The 17,415-nt window shown below is 44.8% G+C and overlaps 1 protein-coding gene across 5 annotated transcripts in view; it reads right to left on the reverse strand.

The window, feature by feature from the left end:
- The window catches only part of SMARCAL1 (SWI/SNF related, matrix associated, actin dependent regulator of chromatin, subfamily a like 1), a 53,679-nt gene that overhangs the window by 13,856 nt on the left and 22,408 nt on the right, over window positions 1-17,415 (reverse strand). For all 5 annotated transcript variants that reach the window (XM_049614933.1, XM_049614930.1, XM_049614932.1 and 2 more), the window contains exons 10-12: window positions 16,444-16,509; window positions 8,945-9,085; window positions 4,602-4,820 (exon numbers count right to left, since the gene is read on the reverse strand). In XM_049614933.1, coding sequence (XP_049470890.1) covers window positions 4,602-4,820; window positions 8,945-9,085; window positions 16,444-16,509 — 426 coding nt within the window. The remainder of the gene's footprint in view (window positions 1-4,601; window positions 4,821-8,944; window positions 9,086-16,443; window positions 16,510-17,415) is intronic.

Consider the following 17,415-nt stretch of genomic DNA (forward strand, 5'->3'; position numbering starts at 1 on the left):
CCGAGGCCCAACTGAACAATTCAAACTTCCCGGGAACTCTTATTGGAAACGCAACCCCGTGACAGTGTCTTAAACTCTTTCTCAGCCACAGGCCCTGTTTAGACTCGGATGGAGCTAGCTCACTTCTGGCCAGTGAGCTCACAGATGTCCTGAAGTCCATTCATGTCCCCTCACAGGGTCCTTGCAGCAGGCCAGGCCCTCTCACATAACATGGTCCCTCACAGGATACACCAAGGGGACAGAGCCAGGCTTCCAGGTACTGACCGCACCTGCAGCGGGCGGGCCACAAGCAGACGGCACTCCGGTCGTCCTTGGTCCTGACATTCACTCCCACGCCCTTTGGACACCACCACCGCTCTCGTCAGGTCCTTCCCTCCCACCCACGCTCACTCCCTCCGCACTGGCTAACAAGACAGGGAGAGGAAATGATGGACAAGTGGCGGGAAGCACTCTGAGAGACCTTGCCCATGTGAGGTTTGCCGAGAGCTGATGAGGTGCGGTGGAACAAACACCCAGGTTCACTGGGCACCTGTGATGTGCACCAAAGCCTTCAAAGTACACACGTCCCTGAGTGGCGGTGACTTTCTCCTTCAAATCTACACTCACCATATAGTCCACATTCACCAATTCCTATGTAAGCTGCTATTACTTAGAAAAGTGAGCTGAAATAACTCAAATGTCTGACTCAAAGTTATTAGCAAAATTATAACATGGGCATGGGGGAAGTTTTAAAGGAACATTTAACAACATAGGAAAGTGTTCACAATGTAGTTTTGTAACCTGTATTCTTCGCTGGCTGATGGATGGTTACAGGGTATCCATTCTGCTTTTAAAATATGTTATTCATTTGGGGCACCTGGGTGGTTAAGATGGTTAAGCGTTTGACTTCGGCTCAGGTCATGATCTCATGGTTCATGAATTCAAGCCCCGCGTCGGGCTCTGCGCTGATGGCTCAGAGCCTGGAGCCTGCTTGGAATTCTGTCTCTTTCTCTCTCTCTCTGCCCCTCTCCCCAACCCTCTAAATAAATAAATAAATAAAAATAAACTTAAAAAAATATATATAAAATATGTTACCCATATCTCTATATAATACATATTTTAAAGCAAAATATACACGTTTGATAAAAAACTACCCAAATGATATATGCCAACATTATATGATATTTTTAAAAGATGGGTGACTCTTTTTTATAGTATAAGAAACAATAAGTGTTTCTTATAAGTACTTTTATTTTTCAGATTCTAGGCAATAGATAGTTACCGTATTTTTAATGTAGGAGAAACCAATAGTTTTATCTTAAAAAAAAAAAAAAAAAAAAAAAACTTTCCCCAAACTAAGTAGACATAATACTGGTCCATTAATGATCTCACTTCGTTTGCCAGCTGTGGACCAGGAAATTTTAAATAACCTGTATTCTCTGTTCTTGTGTCCCTGACTTGTACTAAATTAGGTCCACTGGGGTTTTGAATTATTTTTTTAGGTTGGAATTTGAATGCATCGTCAAACAGCAGAAGGGTGAAGTAACACTGTCACCAGGAAGTCTGCACGGACTTGTTCCATTTTTCTGCCTAGTCCTGCTGATCAAAAAAATTACTATAGACAAAAGCTGATCAGAATTAGAGTCAGCTTTTCTTAGCCTGTGAAAAGATATCTATTATTTCAGCTGAAAATAAGACAAAGCTTTCATCGTGCATTATATTTCATAAATGGGCCACTTCCTCCAGATGGGAAGGTGTGAGGGAACAAAGAATCACTTCTTAATGGGTTAGCAGTGGAACGCACAACACTGCAGGGAAACTTGGGGCTACAAGGTAACTATCAAAATGGGAGGGCACCTTTCTGCAGATTCACAGGGCTTCCTCACTTGACTAAAACCATAAAACCACGATCCCCAAACATTTTATTTTGTTCAACTCAAGCTTTCACAGCCAGCCAGGGTTTGGAAGGCAGGTCAAAAGCCATCTGGTCCCACTCCTGGCTCCCCTTCCTGAATTAAGTGAGGGTGCAGCCTCTGATCAGATCCACAGTGGACAGATACACCACATCCGTGGCTTTGGAGTAAGACAAGTTCTGGCGGTCCAAAGGGCAAAGCTCATGAATTCATGTTCTACTTGGATTTTCCATTATAAAAATGAATTGACATTAAAAAACACAAAAGGGAAGCGATTTTTCAGGGATTTGTCTTGTTATCGGAAAGAATCTAGTAACCGGCTTCAGCATAATGCTGAAGGTAATCTGTACCAACTCAATTTCTCTCTTTTAGGGACAAACTTAATTTTTCTGAGATGCCAAGGAAACATGGCAACTCTAAGCACTGGACTGAGAAGAGTGCTGGGCTCCTCCTCTGCTGGATTCTTGAATTACGCTGCAATTTAGGCTTTCATAATCTGCAAAACCAGTGTTTAAGACCCTGGGAAGAAGGGCAGGGAGACGACAATCACACAACAGGAGGGACTCAGAGCCACTGACACTGTCCTTAGGCACTTTTCCTGCATGAGGTCTAGGAGACCAGTACTGGCTCCCCCTTTTTAGGTAAGAAAATATCAAAATATGCCAGAATTTAGGGGACTTTTATGGCCACCGGAAGTTATAAAAATACCCAACATTCCTGATTTCCATGGTTTAGCCTAGTCAATTTTACATTAGCCCTGTAAACTCAGAGCTCAAACTTTCAGGTTACATCTGAAATCATCTTTGGAAAGAGCCCCCTCACCTAATGTGAAGAACTACATAAGCTGGTGAAAAATTTTAAAAATGCTTTCAAATCTTGCTGCACTAAAAGTTAAAAATTCCCATACTTCTATTTATTTCTTTTCCTTTTTAGCGATATTGCACAATTTACAGTTGCCACTTGGCCACACTCAATGTGATGTTCCTCCTCAATTCAAATGCCCACTGACTGCTGTTCTCTGCCCGGTTTGGGAGGGGGCCAGGTACAGGCGAGGGGGTTTTCTAGGGAATTCCATGAAAAACTGATAGGCTTACTTCTGTACACACAAGGAACTAAAATAAAAGAATGTTTATACACATTCGGATCTTTGCATCTAAAACTATCATACATCTGAATTTTTCCCATTAATACTATATTTGTTGTACTTGAGCATTGGCTTTCTTGACGGAGTTCACTAGTGGGCAACCGTTAGTAAACATTAAAGATTTAAGAAAATTATAAGAAAAAGCTTAAACTGAGAAAAAGAATTTCCATTCATCGAATTTTTATCTCTAGACATCAGAAAAAGACCACCAACGCTGATTTTAGCAACAGAACACCTGCTTCTGCTCATGGCTCCACTGAAATACAATTTGAGAATGGCTGGTTTGTGTGTCCACATTGGTATAGGGGAACTTTGCTGGAAAACCCCACAGCAAAGACGTTATGCCCGCTCACTTCCTCCAGACCACCCAGGTTATTAGATGCACTACAGCATAAATTAAATACAGCTTGATAGCTTACAGTGCCTCTTCCACCCTAGACTCTGCTTCTTAAAAGTTACCTGCTGGTCTTGCTCATAACATGGTAAAATAACATAAAAAAAAACCCCATGCATTCTGTCTCTCGTCATTCTTATTTATTTTGTGCTCTCCCAGAAGGCTGGGATCTCATCTGGATCTAAGTTTCTTTATACAAGGTAATAACAAGCCCAGATAATGCTTTATGATAATGTCAAAAAATGTCAATAACTGTTATTTTCTTGGCAATGAAAACTGCAAGGTTTTATCTCAAAAGGACAGAGATGGAGCTGGTGTAAATTACTTTATAGCACTTAGCACAGTATGACACTAAAGACAGATATGAAAGTGTTTTGAAAAGATGAAACCACCATAGTGGAAAGACCTTAAAATATAGGGGTAACAGGCTTGGTTATAGCCTCAGCTCTGCCACGGAGCAGCCATAAGACTTTGGCCAAATTACAATTTCTGTGAGCCTTCGTTTCCCTTCCTGTAAAATGGGGATGCCAACTTCTTGCCAACCATGAATGACTGTAATAAGGATTAAGGGTTAAGAGGGTTTGAAAACTCCACTTTGTTATATAAATGTCAATTTGTTATTTTGACTAAAATAACATGTATTGTCAGAGTGTTAACACATATGTATCAGATACGCTTAGGAGTAATTTCTTAACTGTTACTAGACTGAGTAACAGTTACTAGACTAAGGCATTCTCAAAATACACTAAACATAAATTCCAACTTTCTTTGAGGGATTCAGAATATATATCACCATTCTGCAGTTACCATGGGGTTTATTTTTATGACCATCTGTCAACAGTGATCTACACATGCATAAAACAGCAAATCAGTAAGAGGTTTTAGAAGCAGACTAGGTAGGCTGAGAAATGACATGGGCTCACTCACTGTCCTTGTGTTTAAGACCCTGGGAAGAAGGGCAGGGAGACGACAATCACACAACAGGAGGGACTCAGAGCCACTGACACTGTCCTTAGGCACTTTTCCTGCATGAGGTCATGCAGGAAAGGGGTGGGAAGAGATCATGGAAAGGCAAGCCCAGAGAACTCTGGGTACCCCCCGTAGAGCACCCCCAGGAAGGAACAGCTGTGGACACATCAACCCCTGAATCCGTCTGCAGCCCCAGACTCACAGTTTTCTCCTTGGTGGTCATTTCCTTGGCCACGGCATCCAGGGCAGCTCTGGCCTTGGTGCTGATCCGGCCTGGGGCAATGACTACCATCTTGCGCTGCTTGGCTGGGAGCTGGGCAAGGACATCACTCTTGAGGCGTCGCAGCATGACCGCCTCTTCCAACAAGAGCTTTAGCTCTCCGAGGTTGGAAGAACCTGAATAATCCCATCCCCAGGGATGCTGTGGAGAGAAACATACATCCAGTTAGGTTCTCCCAGGGCCAAGTTAACCAGGCTGTGACCTCAACATTCTCACAGCTTTCTCTTCCTATGGCTTTGTTCAGAGAACTTCAAGTGGCTCTGAAAGATGAATAAAACCTAATATAATACAAATGGGAACTAGGAATGAAAAGAGAAACAGTAAGGAATTAAGTGAACTAAAAACATATATCCTGGTGTTCTACATGCTAAACTTTCTAGCAGCAAATGCAAGATGCCAAGAGGTCTGGTATCTATTACATTAAAAGACAAATAAGACACCCAGCTTGTCAAAGTATTCCCATACTCTAAATAAACAAATCATCTTCCCTAGGGCTTCTCCTAGAGTTCACTGCACAACATAACAAATCATATTATCAGTAATACCTTTATTTGATGGGATGCACTGGGATTTAAGAAGCTGTTGTTCCTTAGTATGGGCTACACCAACACAACCAAGTGCAGTGACATGAACGCAGGGTGTTGCTGCTGCTGGTGGGAATTGAAGGAAGGAACCCAGAGCACAGGATTGTACCAGTGTGGCTGAAACCAGAGGTGGGTTTTAGGGTTCACCGGCAGTCCTTCATAAAATCAGTTTCTTCACTTAGCAGCTCATGAGAGGCAATGAGCAAGAATATCTATTCCCTGTCACATAGCTAGGTAAGATGCTAAAATGAAAACCTTATTCTTCACTAACAATCTTACTCGAAATAAGAACTGATGTCTATAGTCCTGTAGAAAATCAGGGAACCAGGGTGTTTGCTGCCTTATGTTTCCAGCTGCTTATCTCTTCTCCTGTCTCAGCCTCCCCAGGGCCATGAACCACCTCGAGTAGAAGCTAGGCTTGTTCATTCTTGAGGGCCAGTGGACCTATTCTCTCATCGTGGGGATATGGCAGGTGTCCTATAAACCTATGCTACATAGAGAATAGGAAGAGATGGTCAAAGGCAAAGTAAAATGATCAAAAACTGCGTCTTCTTTTTAAAAATATCCTGAAATCAACTGGAAGTTTCAGCAAATGCCTTCATGCTATGCATAAGGTCAAAAATGAGCTCAGCATGGGGCATTCTCTTCAGTGGCTTCTCTCAATGTAAGAAGCTGGCCACAACAACAACAAAACAGCTCTGGACTACTGGCTGCATTAAATAAACATCATGTTGACACAAGTGGATACCATAATTAATCTGGATATCATGCTCCTAAGTGCTACTATGTCAGCTTTTAATCTTATAGGTTAAAACCCAATAATACTAAAGGTTTAAAATTTAGAATATTCACAATCCAACAAGCTTTTATTGAAAAGTTACCATGTAGCAGGCACTGGGCTAGGTGGAAGGAAGGAAAGGCACTGTCTATATTTGTTTTCTTGACTGGTGGTGGGGGGGGGGTGCAATGAAGAGAGAAAGGATGAATGAGGATGGCATGAAGACTGGGGAGATGGTGGACAGAGACTGGGGACACAGGAAGGGGCGGTTTGGGGGCAAAGGCAATGGATTCTGTCTTCAGCCCCTATCATCACTAGGTAAACATTCCACTATGGGCCCAGATGGCCGAGGAAGCGAAGGTCCTTCTCAGAAAGTGGGTCATGTACAAATAGGACAGAAGTACAAATCACTCATGAAGAGTTTTGTGGGACCACGACAACTGTCTGGAATCTAATCTGGATTGATCCTGGGGGAAGTGCATTACAGATTGCGTTAAAGAAGTGTATCGCTTTAAATACATTCAATAACAGAAATTTCCTGCCTCAATAAGCAGCTAAAAATGGTTTGCAATTAACTTTGCAAAGCACTACAATTTACATTATAAGCACTGTGTTTGAACGTAAGTGGGTATTTTTAAAGTACTTGAAAAGTTTTTTGAAAGAGCATTTAAAAAATAAGGCAGACAGTCTTATTTACATCACAAACTTGCATAGCAAGGCTTTTTCTCAAGACGGCATGAGGCATGCACGCAGAAGGAGTAAGCTGCAGCCATTTCTCCAATGTGTCAGCATCTTCGATGCAAATAGTGGCTCAGTATAGTTGTCATTTGATCACAAAACAGGAATCCTTAAGGTCTGAAACAATGAGGTCCTAGAGACCGGTTGGAGCCTTTGCAGCAGGGGCCCCACCCCCAAGAAAGAAGTCAGGGGAGGCTCAGGATGTGGCGTCAAGGTTCACGAAGTTACAAAGTTACGGCAGAACAGCTGGGGGAAAGGAGAAGTGACCTACAGTTGACAGAGGGGACCTGAGTCTGCCATTCTCATTCAGGGCCGTGTGGACCCTCGTGGGAACAGAGGTGAGGAGTTGAGGAGTCTGACTTTGCCAGATGAAGGATTGCCGCTGAAGGATAAATTCATTGCCCTGGCCACAGCTTCAAAAACAGAGATTAGAAGGAAAAATTGATGAATCTTCCCTCTGGTTTTCAGATTGTGGAAGTTCCGGAGCCTGGATCAGAGGAAGCTACTAGGGGCGCAGGAAGAAGACGCCAGCCAGCCCCACTCCCATCCCAACCGCCAGACAGGTCGCCGGCCGGACTTCCGCTTCCATCCCCCGAGGCCAACCAAGGCCAGGGCACGCGAGCTAACAGAGGAGCTGTATCCCATGGGGGGGTCTGGAGAGGGTGAAGAAGGCACCAGAGCCAAGAAGGAGGAGCCCAAACCCAGAAGAAGACAGCTCAGTGCATAAGGAAAAAAATGAACACCTAAGCAAACGAGAGGCTGATTTTCTGGGTCATCCCTTCTTGGGTTATTTTTGGGGAAGAATATGGGAAACGTGCCCAGGCTTTGGCCAAGCTGGTTATGGCTGCCTGACACTGAGAGGCCCCCCCCAGCTCAGGAAACATGCTGAGCCCACCGTAGAGGGAGGCACAGCTGTAGACAAGGAGAGAAACAAGGCTCAGTTAGGAGCCTCCTCTGCTGAGGAGGACAGTGTCCTGTGCTCAGCTGGCTTGATCAGACTGATGCACACTGAGGGATTCAACGGCCCATCAGGAGGAATGCAGGATTGGTAAATCATGTAAACATTTAAAAAATGCCAATTTTCTCGTTTACAAAAGTAATCCATTTCTTGTACATTATTTCGTGTACGTCATCTTCCAATCATATAGGAAAGAGAGGTGCAGGGGAGAGGGGAGGGGAGAGACAGGGATAAAGAGAGGGAGGGAGAGAGAACAAATGAATGAATGAATGAATTATGGGGAAAATTTTGCATCCTACTTTTTTCCCCACTCTTGTATTTCCCCATGTCATTAAATAGACATTTTTTTTTTCCAGTTAAAAAAAAAATCGAGGTTTTAGAAATCAAGATTTTGGGGCGCCTCAGTGACTCAGTCGGTTGAGTGTCTGACTCTTGGTTTTGGCTTAGGTCATGATCTCACGGTTCGTGAGTTCAAGTCCCACATCAGCCTCCGCGGTGACAGTGCACTACCTCCTTGGGATTCTCTCTCTCCCTCACTCTCTGCCCCTCCCCCGTGCACACAGGTGTGTGCATGAGCTCTTTCTCTCTCAAAATAAATAAACCTAAAACAAAAAATCAAGACTTTGATTGCAATGGCATTCGTGTTCACAAGGCTCTCTCTGACACGTTTGGAGACTGAAGCTGTGCAGATTGTAGCTCCAGAGGAACCTGCTCCACTGGCACTGTGTTCATAGAGAATCTGTAGCTCAGAGGCTTCTAGCCTCCCGAGCAGGCACAATTCACTGTCATGAGTCAACATTTTGACCGACGAGAGCCCACCAAGGCAGCACCAGATCACACTCTCCACTCCACCCGTTTCGATGTCTCTGTGGTCTTTTTTGCACAGAGCATATGGGCCCCAGCCTCACCCCTAGCTCGCCTAGGTGCCCTTCTCAGAGTTCGTGCACCTACGCATCAGCCACCGGTCCCTTTATTGGGAAACACCACCCTGGAATCACAAGCATTACAACTAGGAGGGACTGTTCTTATCTTGTCCTTGAGGACACTCGAAGGTCAGAGTTAGGGGCAAAGCAGGACTAAAATCTGGGTCCGGCTCCCTGGCCAGTGTGCCTCTGATTGTAACCATGGCCAAAGAGAAGGAACACAAAGGAGGTCTCAAAATCAGGGTAAGGAATGGGTGGGGGAGAGGGGAGGGGAGAATAAATACCTGCTTGGCATCACAGTAGCGAAGTCCAAATGCATGAAACTGAGGGAAGAAAGTGGGCCTGACCCCAATGATCTGGGTGTAGAGCTCTGCGGGCCGGGACATGGCTGGTGTGCCGGACAGCAGGATCACCCTCTTGGCAACCTAGAAAACAAACAGCCAGCGGGATTGAGAGTGCACAGAGGAGCACATAGGGTATATCCCAAATGCCCCACTGGGATAGGAGCCGGATGCCCCAGAGACAGCAAAATCCCCTGGAATGTAGCGGGAGCATTTCTCACTTCCTGGGCACTCTGACTGCGGCAGTTATCCAGTTTACTGCTCTCAGAACCCAAGGAGATCTGGATTCTGAAGACACTGCAGGCTGGCCTACACCTGGGAACTCTAAGCAAAGGTACCGTGGCCAGAGAAGAAGAACACACAAGTTCCACAAGCCTCACGGTGTGACCCACGGAAGCAGCTGGATGCCACTTCCTGGGCTGCCTTTGGGACAGCCCTGTCCCCCTGTATCAGGACCTAGCGCATTATCCTGAATTCTACCTCTTCTGTCTCCCTCACTAGATTGCAAGCATCTTAAGATCAGGGCTGTGTCCACCTTTATCTTCTGTTGCACAGTTACCTGGCACAAAGCAAGCGATCTATAAATACTCGATGCATGCTGAAAAATATTCAGCTAACCAGTAACCAAGGGAAGACAGAAGAAACTCAAAGAACTCAGTATTGGAAGTGGCAGCTGGGGAGAGACCACCAGGTCTGACCTTTTTCCAGAGGGGATCTCTGATCTCTGACATCCAAGTTGAACTTCTGATCAGATAATGACACTGAGGACAGGAGGAAGAGTCAGGGGTGGCCTGTGCGTAAGCCTCTAACTGATTTTCTTTGGAGGAAAAAAAGGCTGTCGCTAACCCAGTGACACAATGCCTTGAGCCCAGAGAGCCCTGATTTAGCTTATTTTTCAGTTAAAAAGGACTTTAAAAAGTGGGACCTGGGTCCATTGACCCTAAACCCAGCCCAGGTCTGCAGCAGCCTGCTTGGCAGTGGGTAGGACAGAAATAAATGGTCTACGCCAACGATGAGCTCCAAGTTCCCCACCATCCTGACACCAACCTGACCCGAAGGTGATCAAACCGAAATGTACCACGTCGTATTAAGATGGGAAAGAGGGGAGAATAGAAAAGGAGACACTCGCTGCTCTATTAGGGGAGGGAATGGCCAAAAATTACTGGAGGTAAAATCCATTTCAGCTCTGGGAAGGAAGCCTACCACGGAGCTCAGTTGTCTAGAAACACCTTGTTAACCACTGTAACCTTGAGTTAACAACAGGAGTGTAAGGCAATCGCACGCAGTAAATCACCTAGGAGAGGAAATTAGGTTTTCAAATGGATATGCTGCCTCATAAAAATAAATAAATAAAGGTGCAACAGAGGGAAGAAAAATGTTTCTTTATAAATATACAATATATACAACTCTCAAGATGCACTTCTGCCCTCTCAGCGACCGCCAATACCTAATTCCATTATGACAGGAGAGCTATGAATTTCTCCAGCTATAATTTTCCACAGTTCAATTACCCAGCCTTCTAATTTCCTGCGCGGTTTAATGCAGACTCATTAAAATAACAATGAGCTTCTTGAATGACGTCTGTAGCACTGCTTGCCTTGGCTCAAGACCATTTCAATGAAACGGGGAAAATGAGAAGCCTTATCAAGAAGAGAAAATCAGCCTATCATCCTAAACCTATTCCCCACGTTGCTGTTGGTGCCTGGGGAGGGGCAGCTCACAAACCAGGTGATGGAAAATTACTCCAGGACAGTGTTAATCTGGAGACCGTTATCCCATACGCTGCCTTGACTAGGGCTGATGAAACCGCTGAAAATGGACGTTTGTGGGTGTTTAAAAAGCAGAGGCAGCATTATGGAAAAAGGAAAAGAAAAAGACCAGCTCTGAAAAGAAGCCAGAACAGCGTCTTATCTTTTCTGGAATGATTTAGCCTGCTCCCTGCTCAGCCCCAACACGGTGGTGCCATCATGACTGTCACCCGTGCAGCCTGTCATCCTGCCCAGCTGTGCATGATTTGTAGGTCACCGTCCACTGCGGAGAACTTCCAACTTAAGAAAATATAAATGTATAAAATTACATCCATCAACACTAAGCTGAATACTTTACAGTTAACCCCTGTGGCTAAGCACAGAAAGCAGTACCCAAGAAATCCGCAAGGGAGCAGTGTAAAAAGATAATTTCTATGTGGTATCCGCTAGAGATCATGTGATTCACAGGAACAGATGCTTGGGGGTAGGGGGGAGGCAGATGACCTTCAAAGGCAGGTTTAGTTTCCTCATGGGTCAAGGTCATCAGGTCAGCCCTGTGGAACAGGTTGCTGGCAGGACAAGTTAATATATGTAATTTGCCAAGGAGAACCCAATCTGACTCACAGTGCATAACCTACACACAGGTTTCTTTTTTCACATAGATTTTTAAATATGAGCTAAGAGAATGTTATGTTGCAAAGATAAGAACCAAAATTGTAAGTTCGTACAAGACGCAGCCTGGGAATTCTTCCTCGCTTTCCATCATTACCTCTTTTTTTTTTTTTTTTTTTTCCAACTGAGCTAATAACTTGCTTTACTGAATTATTCTGACCAGTTAAAACACACTTCACCAAGGCTCCAGACTGGGGAGAAAGTCATGCTTCCCAAAGCCCAAAGTTCTTGCCAAGTGTTATTCCTGATGGTACTCTAAATAAAGTTCAGGCCATAGGTGGAGTCCCCTGAGATTTAGAAGTACAACGTGAGAAGGCTGGTGACATCCAAAAGCAGGTCAAGCCCACGCTACCCAAGTGTCCTGTTACACACAAGCTCTATGTGGCACAGACACTGGAGCTATGCTGTCAAGAGTGTAGAAGTCATTATAGAATCTTCAAAAATAAGGAGAGAGGCAAACACAGTTTGGAGACATGTGACTAAAAGTACACAGATCAAGAACAAACGCAGGATCATTGTCACTACCCAAGAAACAACCAAAGAGTCAACATCTGTAGTTAAATCTAAATCCTGAGAACAAGAGGGAAACCCCAATCTTCAGGAGAAATCCAGTGACTGGAATCCGAGCAGATCGAGGTTCTGTTCGTCCCCCTGCTCTCCATGACACGCAAGGCCAAACCAAGACAAAGAGCATAATTACGCCCCTGTTGACCAAGGGCCACCCCAGGGACCAGCAGTGATCCCTACCACTTAGTGATGCCTCGTAAATGGCCTCAGTCTCTGGTCGGGTCAGCATATTTCATATAAAATGGTTCCCTTCTAGGTTTTAGCCTCTTCCCCAAAAGAGACACAGCTCCAGTCACAAGTCTGAACACCACCACCAACACTAAACTGATCTGCATGACAACCACAGAGCCTTCAAGGCAGGCGAGCATCACTGCTTCGATATTAATAAAATTCTGATGCCATGTAAAAGGCAACTCATTCTGAGGTAAGAACAGAAACAAGGAAGAACATGACTACAGCAGTTCAAAAACACAAAAATGTACAAGAAAACATTAAACGTTATAATTATAGCTAATTAAAGTTCTGTTGTTTTGACCTTCAAGGCATGCCTGGGTATAGGTATCACTAATATAACACACATGCTCAAATTAAATACTAAGCATGTTTTTTTCCTCCGGAAAAAAGTCTATTTTACCTTAAGTACTAGATTCCAATAATTTCATTTCTGATTCTGTGCTGCAATTGAGAGAATTCATACCAGAACAGCAGGACCACAAGGGACTCCTCCCGCAGCCTCGTCAACTGGGACAGCACACCTTCCAACGGACACCACTCTCCCTTCGGGCTGAGAGGGGCGAAGAGCCGTCTCTTGTCGATGTGGCGGGACTGGGTTTTCTACCACCTGCTTGTATATCGTATGAAAAGATGGCCAAAGCCTGGCTACAACCCCATCAAAACGGAACAGATGACATGTGTTATGGAAGAGTCGTACAACCAAAAACAGTATTTGTAACAATGAGCTTGTGTCATCTGAAATGAGGCGGGACAGTTTCTGAGGTACACTATTAAGAGAAAAAAGGCAGGGGCAAAGGAGTGGTTGTAGAACACTCTAAGAAGGAATGAAGAAAACCTGGATGCACATACTCACCGGGCATAGACTACATTTTAGAAGTAAACGTGAGAATCTGGTAACCTGGGCTGCCTTTGCAGACACAGATCAAGGGGTCAGGGGCCCAGAGGGGGGACAGAGTCGTTTTTCACTGTACACCCTTCTGAATATATCATCTATTTACACACACTTAATGAGGATGGAAAAAGAAAAGGCTCATCCATTTTAGACCACTACTCTCATTTCATCTAACCAATCAACAGTGATTTGTAAAAGAGGCTCTATTCACACAAAAAGAAACACAGGTATTTATTAGGAAAGGACGGTGGGGATTCTGAGGGCTTTTTCTCTCTACTGAAATCACCTAACACTGGTTTGACAGTAAGAAGCACTATAAACCAAACACCACTAAGGAAGACTCAAACACGTACCTCGTTGCACAAAAGAAAGAGACTGACAACCATGAGGGCCAGAGTCTTGTGGGAAAGACTGTGCGGTTCAGGCTGAGTGGGAGTAGAGACAGTCATGCTTGGCCACATGGGACATCAGAGGCATCTATCAAAAGGTGAAATTCTGACCCAGCAATTCTGCGTGTAGACATCTGTCCTGATGGGGTCGAGGTGTGCAAGCTGGAAAGACGCGGATGGTGCTCGCTTGCAAAATTATTCATAAGAGCAAAACAACATCCAACACTAAGGGTTAAATTACGGGACGCGTCCACACAACATGATGCTCTAGAGCCATTAAAAATGATGACCCTGCTCTCCAACTGCCAACTGTTATTGGAAAAATAACCAAGCTGTTACTGGTGGTTTTCTCCATTGGAAGGAATAAAGGGGATCTGAATTTTGTTCTTCATAGCTTTCTGTCTTGCCTACTTTCATGCATGTATACATAAAAACAGAATACCTTTCTTTAGTAGCCCAAACAAATAGTGCTGTAGGAGAAGAAAGACGTCACACTTCCCAGGGGACGACACCAGTTTCCTACAACCTCAACCACACGCGCCCTGTGTCTGCCGTCACCATTTATGAAACCTGCATTTCCAGGATGTGATCTGGCCTGGCCATCTCACACACTGGATGGCATAACCTAATCACCCCACCATGCACATTTGCTGAACATGTCTTGAAATCATCAGAATATAGTTCTAGGAGGTGTGCAAGTTGGAGGAACAACCAAGTGGTACCAGATTAGCCCCTGACATGGCTTTTCAAGGGCATATTTTACTTCTCCCAACTCTCCTGTTGTTCCAAAAATACTTAGATTCATCTCCTTGGAGTACCTAGATCAGTGGTTCTCAACAGAGATGGGGAGGAGTGATTTGCCCCCCAGAGCACGTTTGGCAATATCTGGAGACAATTTTGGTTGTCACCACTGGGGGGTACTACTGACACTTAGTGGGTGGAGGCCGGGGATGGTGCTACACTTCCTACAGCACACAGGACAGCCCTGCACAACAAAGAACGATCCAGCCCACAGTGTCAATGGTGCCAAGGCTGAGAAACTCTGATCTAGACGAAAACACAGCGGAGAGATGAAAGGTTTGAGGCAGAATGCCTCAGCCCCACCTCCACTCACAGGTCCGGAACCCTGTGAACTCAATGTTATGTACGAGAGTGGATTCAGGACACCTTCATAAACAGCAGGCTATGTTCGTGGGTCCTGTCTTAAAGTGTTAACACATCCAAGTTGTACAGCAAGTGCAGAGTAATCTATGCTAGTTAACTGCTAAAACATTTGTCTCAAATATATCAATTGAAATATACCCACGATATTAAAGATATAAATGCTGCTTTAAAAGGTCTGGCTCAGAAGCATATATTTCGGAAACAAGGATGCAGTCCAGCTTTCCCGGCCGGGCAATGACTGCATTAACAAGATGGCTGCTCAGAAGCTCCCCAACTATACCTTTAATGATATACCCGATCTACTGTGCCATTTCTTTGGCCTAAACAATCAAGGGTACACATTTACTTTTAGGTATGACTATAATACTGGAACCACAGTACGAAGATCTGGTAACATTTTGCAAAAGAGAACATATTAAAGCCTCCTAAAAGAAGGGTCACCACTCTGGGAAAAAAGTTTCATTTAAGTGTGTCCATAAATATTTATAGGTTACATGAGCAGAGGATCAAGGTTTTTAATTAAAGGACTTTTATTTTAAGTTTGGAGCATATGACATAATCCTGCTTTGGAAGATGTATCATATTACTTGTTATTCCTAAAACAAAAGAAAGCAAAATAAAACTTGAAATGAGTAGACGGCTGTGCTTCAGGGGGAGTTGAAAAAATTAAGTGAATTTTCAAATGTTAATAAGCCCCAGCAACACTTAGCATATTTGTTTTCCCTAGTTTAGGTACAACTTAAAGCTTCTTTTAAGCAATGAAAGCTGCAGGTTTAAAGTGCTGGCACAACACCAAGGCTGCTTTAATAAAGCACAAGATAAACATGTACTTTTGTCTGCTCAGTCTACATAAACCAAAGTAGATTCTCCCAAAGTCATCTGTGAGAGATTTCTACCTTAGGAGAGGAAAAAGCTACCTTCCTAATTGTGGTATTGTCCCCCAATATTAAGAAAAAGCTCCCCACAAAAAGAAGGAAGGAAATTTGGGGGCCTTGCCACCGTCTGGGGTCGGGAGAGTCTGGACACAAGCCACAGACATGAAAGTGTGTGCCAGGTGAAACGTGGCACAGGTTGAATTCATGTCAGAATAGAACACATCCAGGTAAAGACCCGAAGCTCCACTAAATCCACACTCCCACCTGCTCTGAAGCCAAGGCTCAACCAGCCAAAGCACTCAGGCCCCCGTGTAGGCCACAGAAAGGGGTGTGCATGGCTGCCCGTCTCGCTAACAAAAAAGGCTTAGGGTGACCCCAGGAAAGAGCACCAGCTTCTGGGCATGACTCGGGTTTGTCAATGCTTCCTGCTGATCCCTGATGGCCCGGTTCCAAGTCTGTATGATTCCTCTCCCTTGGTTCCTAGCACCATGAGAGCCGGGCCCCCACAAGTGGCTTAGAAGACAGGAAGCTTCTCCTGAGCTGTTCAGAGGACACGATGCTGGCAGCTCCCCTCTGCCTTGTCCAGGAGCCCGAGGAGGACCCAAAATGCAGTCCCCATCCAGCCTGTGACCTTCAACAGGACTTCATCTCTGAGAGACAGAGGTGACTGCACCAGGCGCCAGTTCCTTAGCAGGATGTCAGGAAGAACACCGAGTCTGGCACTGAAGCCCTACACGGTGATAGCTTTGGTCAACGTAAGTCACGTCCACGGCCCAGAGCCCCTGGCCCTGGACTTACAGCCCCTGCTCTCCTTGGACCCCCCTGCAAGCCTGAGCAAGATACAGCAGGACCTCTGCACTGGGTGGGCTCCAGCCTCAAGTCTATTCTCAGCAGGACTCACCTTGAGGATGGGCATAGCTGCGCGACAGCGGGCTGTCTTAATGTTCTTGAGGAAGTGAGATTCATCCTGAAAAGAAACAGCCAAATCCTGAGCGGATGGAGACACGGCTCGCGTTAAGCTTGACCTGGCATGGCGTTGCACTGAGGATGCCTCCCCTAGCGGTTTCTTGTTCAACCATAACCGATCATGAGTCCCTGTCATATTTTCTAAACCCAAATTTGTAACTAATACATTCTTAGTATTTTGAGGGGAAGTTTCTATTTTGGTACATATTCAAATCACTTGCTATGTACCTGAGCAACCAACAGACCTCTCTACAGTTTCTCTATCGATAAAATGGGTAAAATACCACTACCTAACTTATCAGGTTGCTGTAAGTCTTAATGAGCTGACACACAGAACAGTCCTGCCAACTAACTTAGTAAGCACTCGGTGGTTGTTGGCCACACTATGATGGGGACATGGGGGGGATCCTGGCTCTATCTCTAGAGGTGATGTGAGAAACCTCCTGTTCCATTTCAGCTATGATAAACCGAAATAGACCTCAAAAGCACAGTGGAGGGGAGTATAAGGTGAACCCACAAATGTCACAGTATCTGTTCCCAGAAAGCTGGGCTGTAATATTCATACGGTGTGATGACGAATGCATATGACAGCCAAGAAAAAGGGATTTATAGAAAGAAACAGCAGAAAGTACAGAGGACAGGGAAGAAAAGACCCTTTAAGCAGTGGGCTAACATGTACCACCACTCTAACCCCAAGGAATGGCTTCTATCTGAACTCTCCGAAGAAGTGTAACATCTTAGAGTTGACACTTTATTCCCTCTTACAACATTTCTCTGAAATCAGAAGACAGGGCTCTTAAATAACTGAAGACAAACCAACACTGGTGGTAAGTGGCTTGCCAAAAACCATATGGCAGGCTAAGTGTTGAGCCAGAAGCAGAAAAACATGAATTCTAAAGCCAGATGC

Source organism: Panthera uncia (genome assembly GCF_023721935.1).
Source record: "Panthera uncia isolate 11264 chromosome C1 unlocalized genomic scaffold, Puncia_PCG_1.0 HiC_scaffold_3, whole genome shotgun sequence".
In the NCBI taxonomy this organism is placed as follows: Eukaryota; Metazoa; Chordata; class Mammalia; order Carnivora; family Felidae; genus Panthera; species Panthera uncia.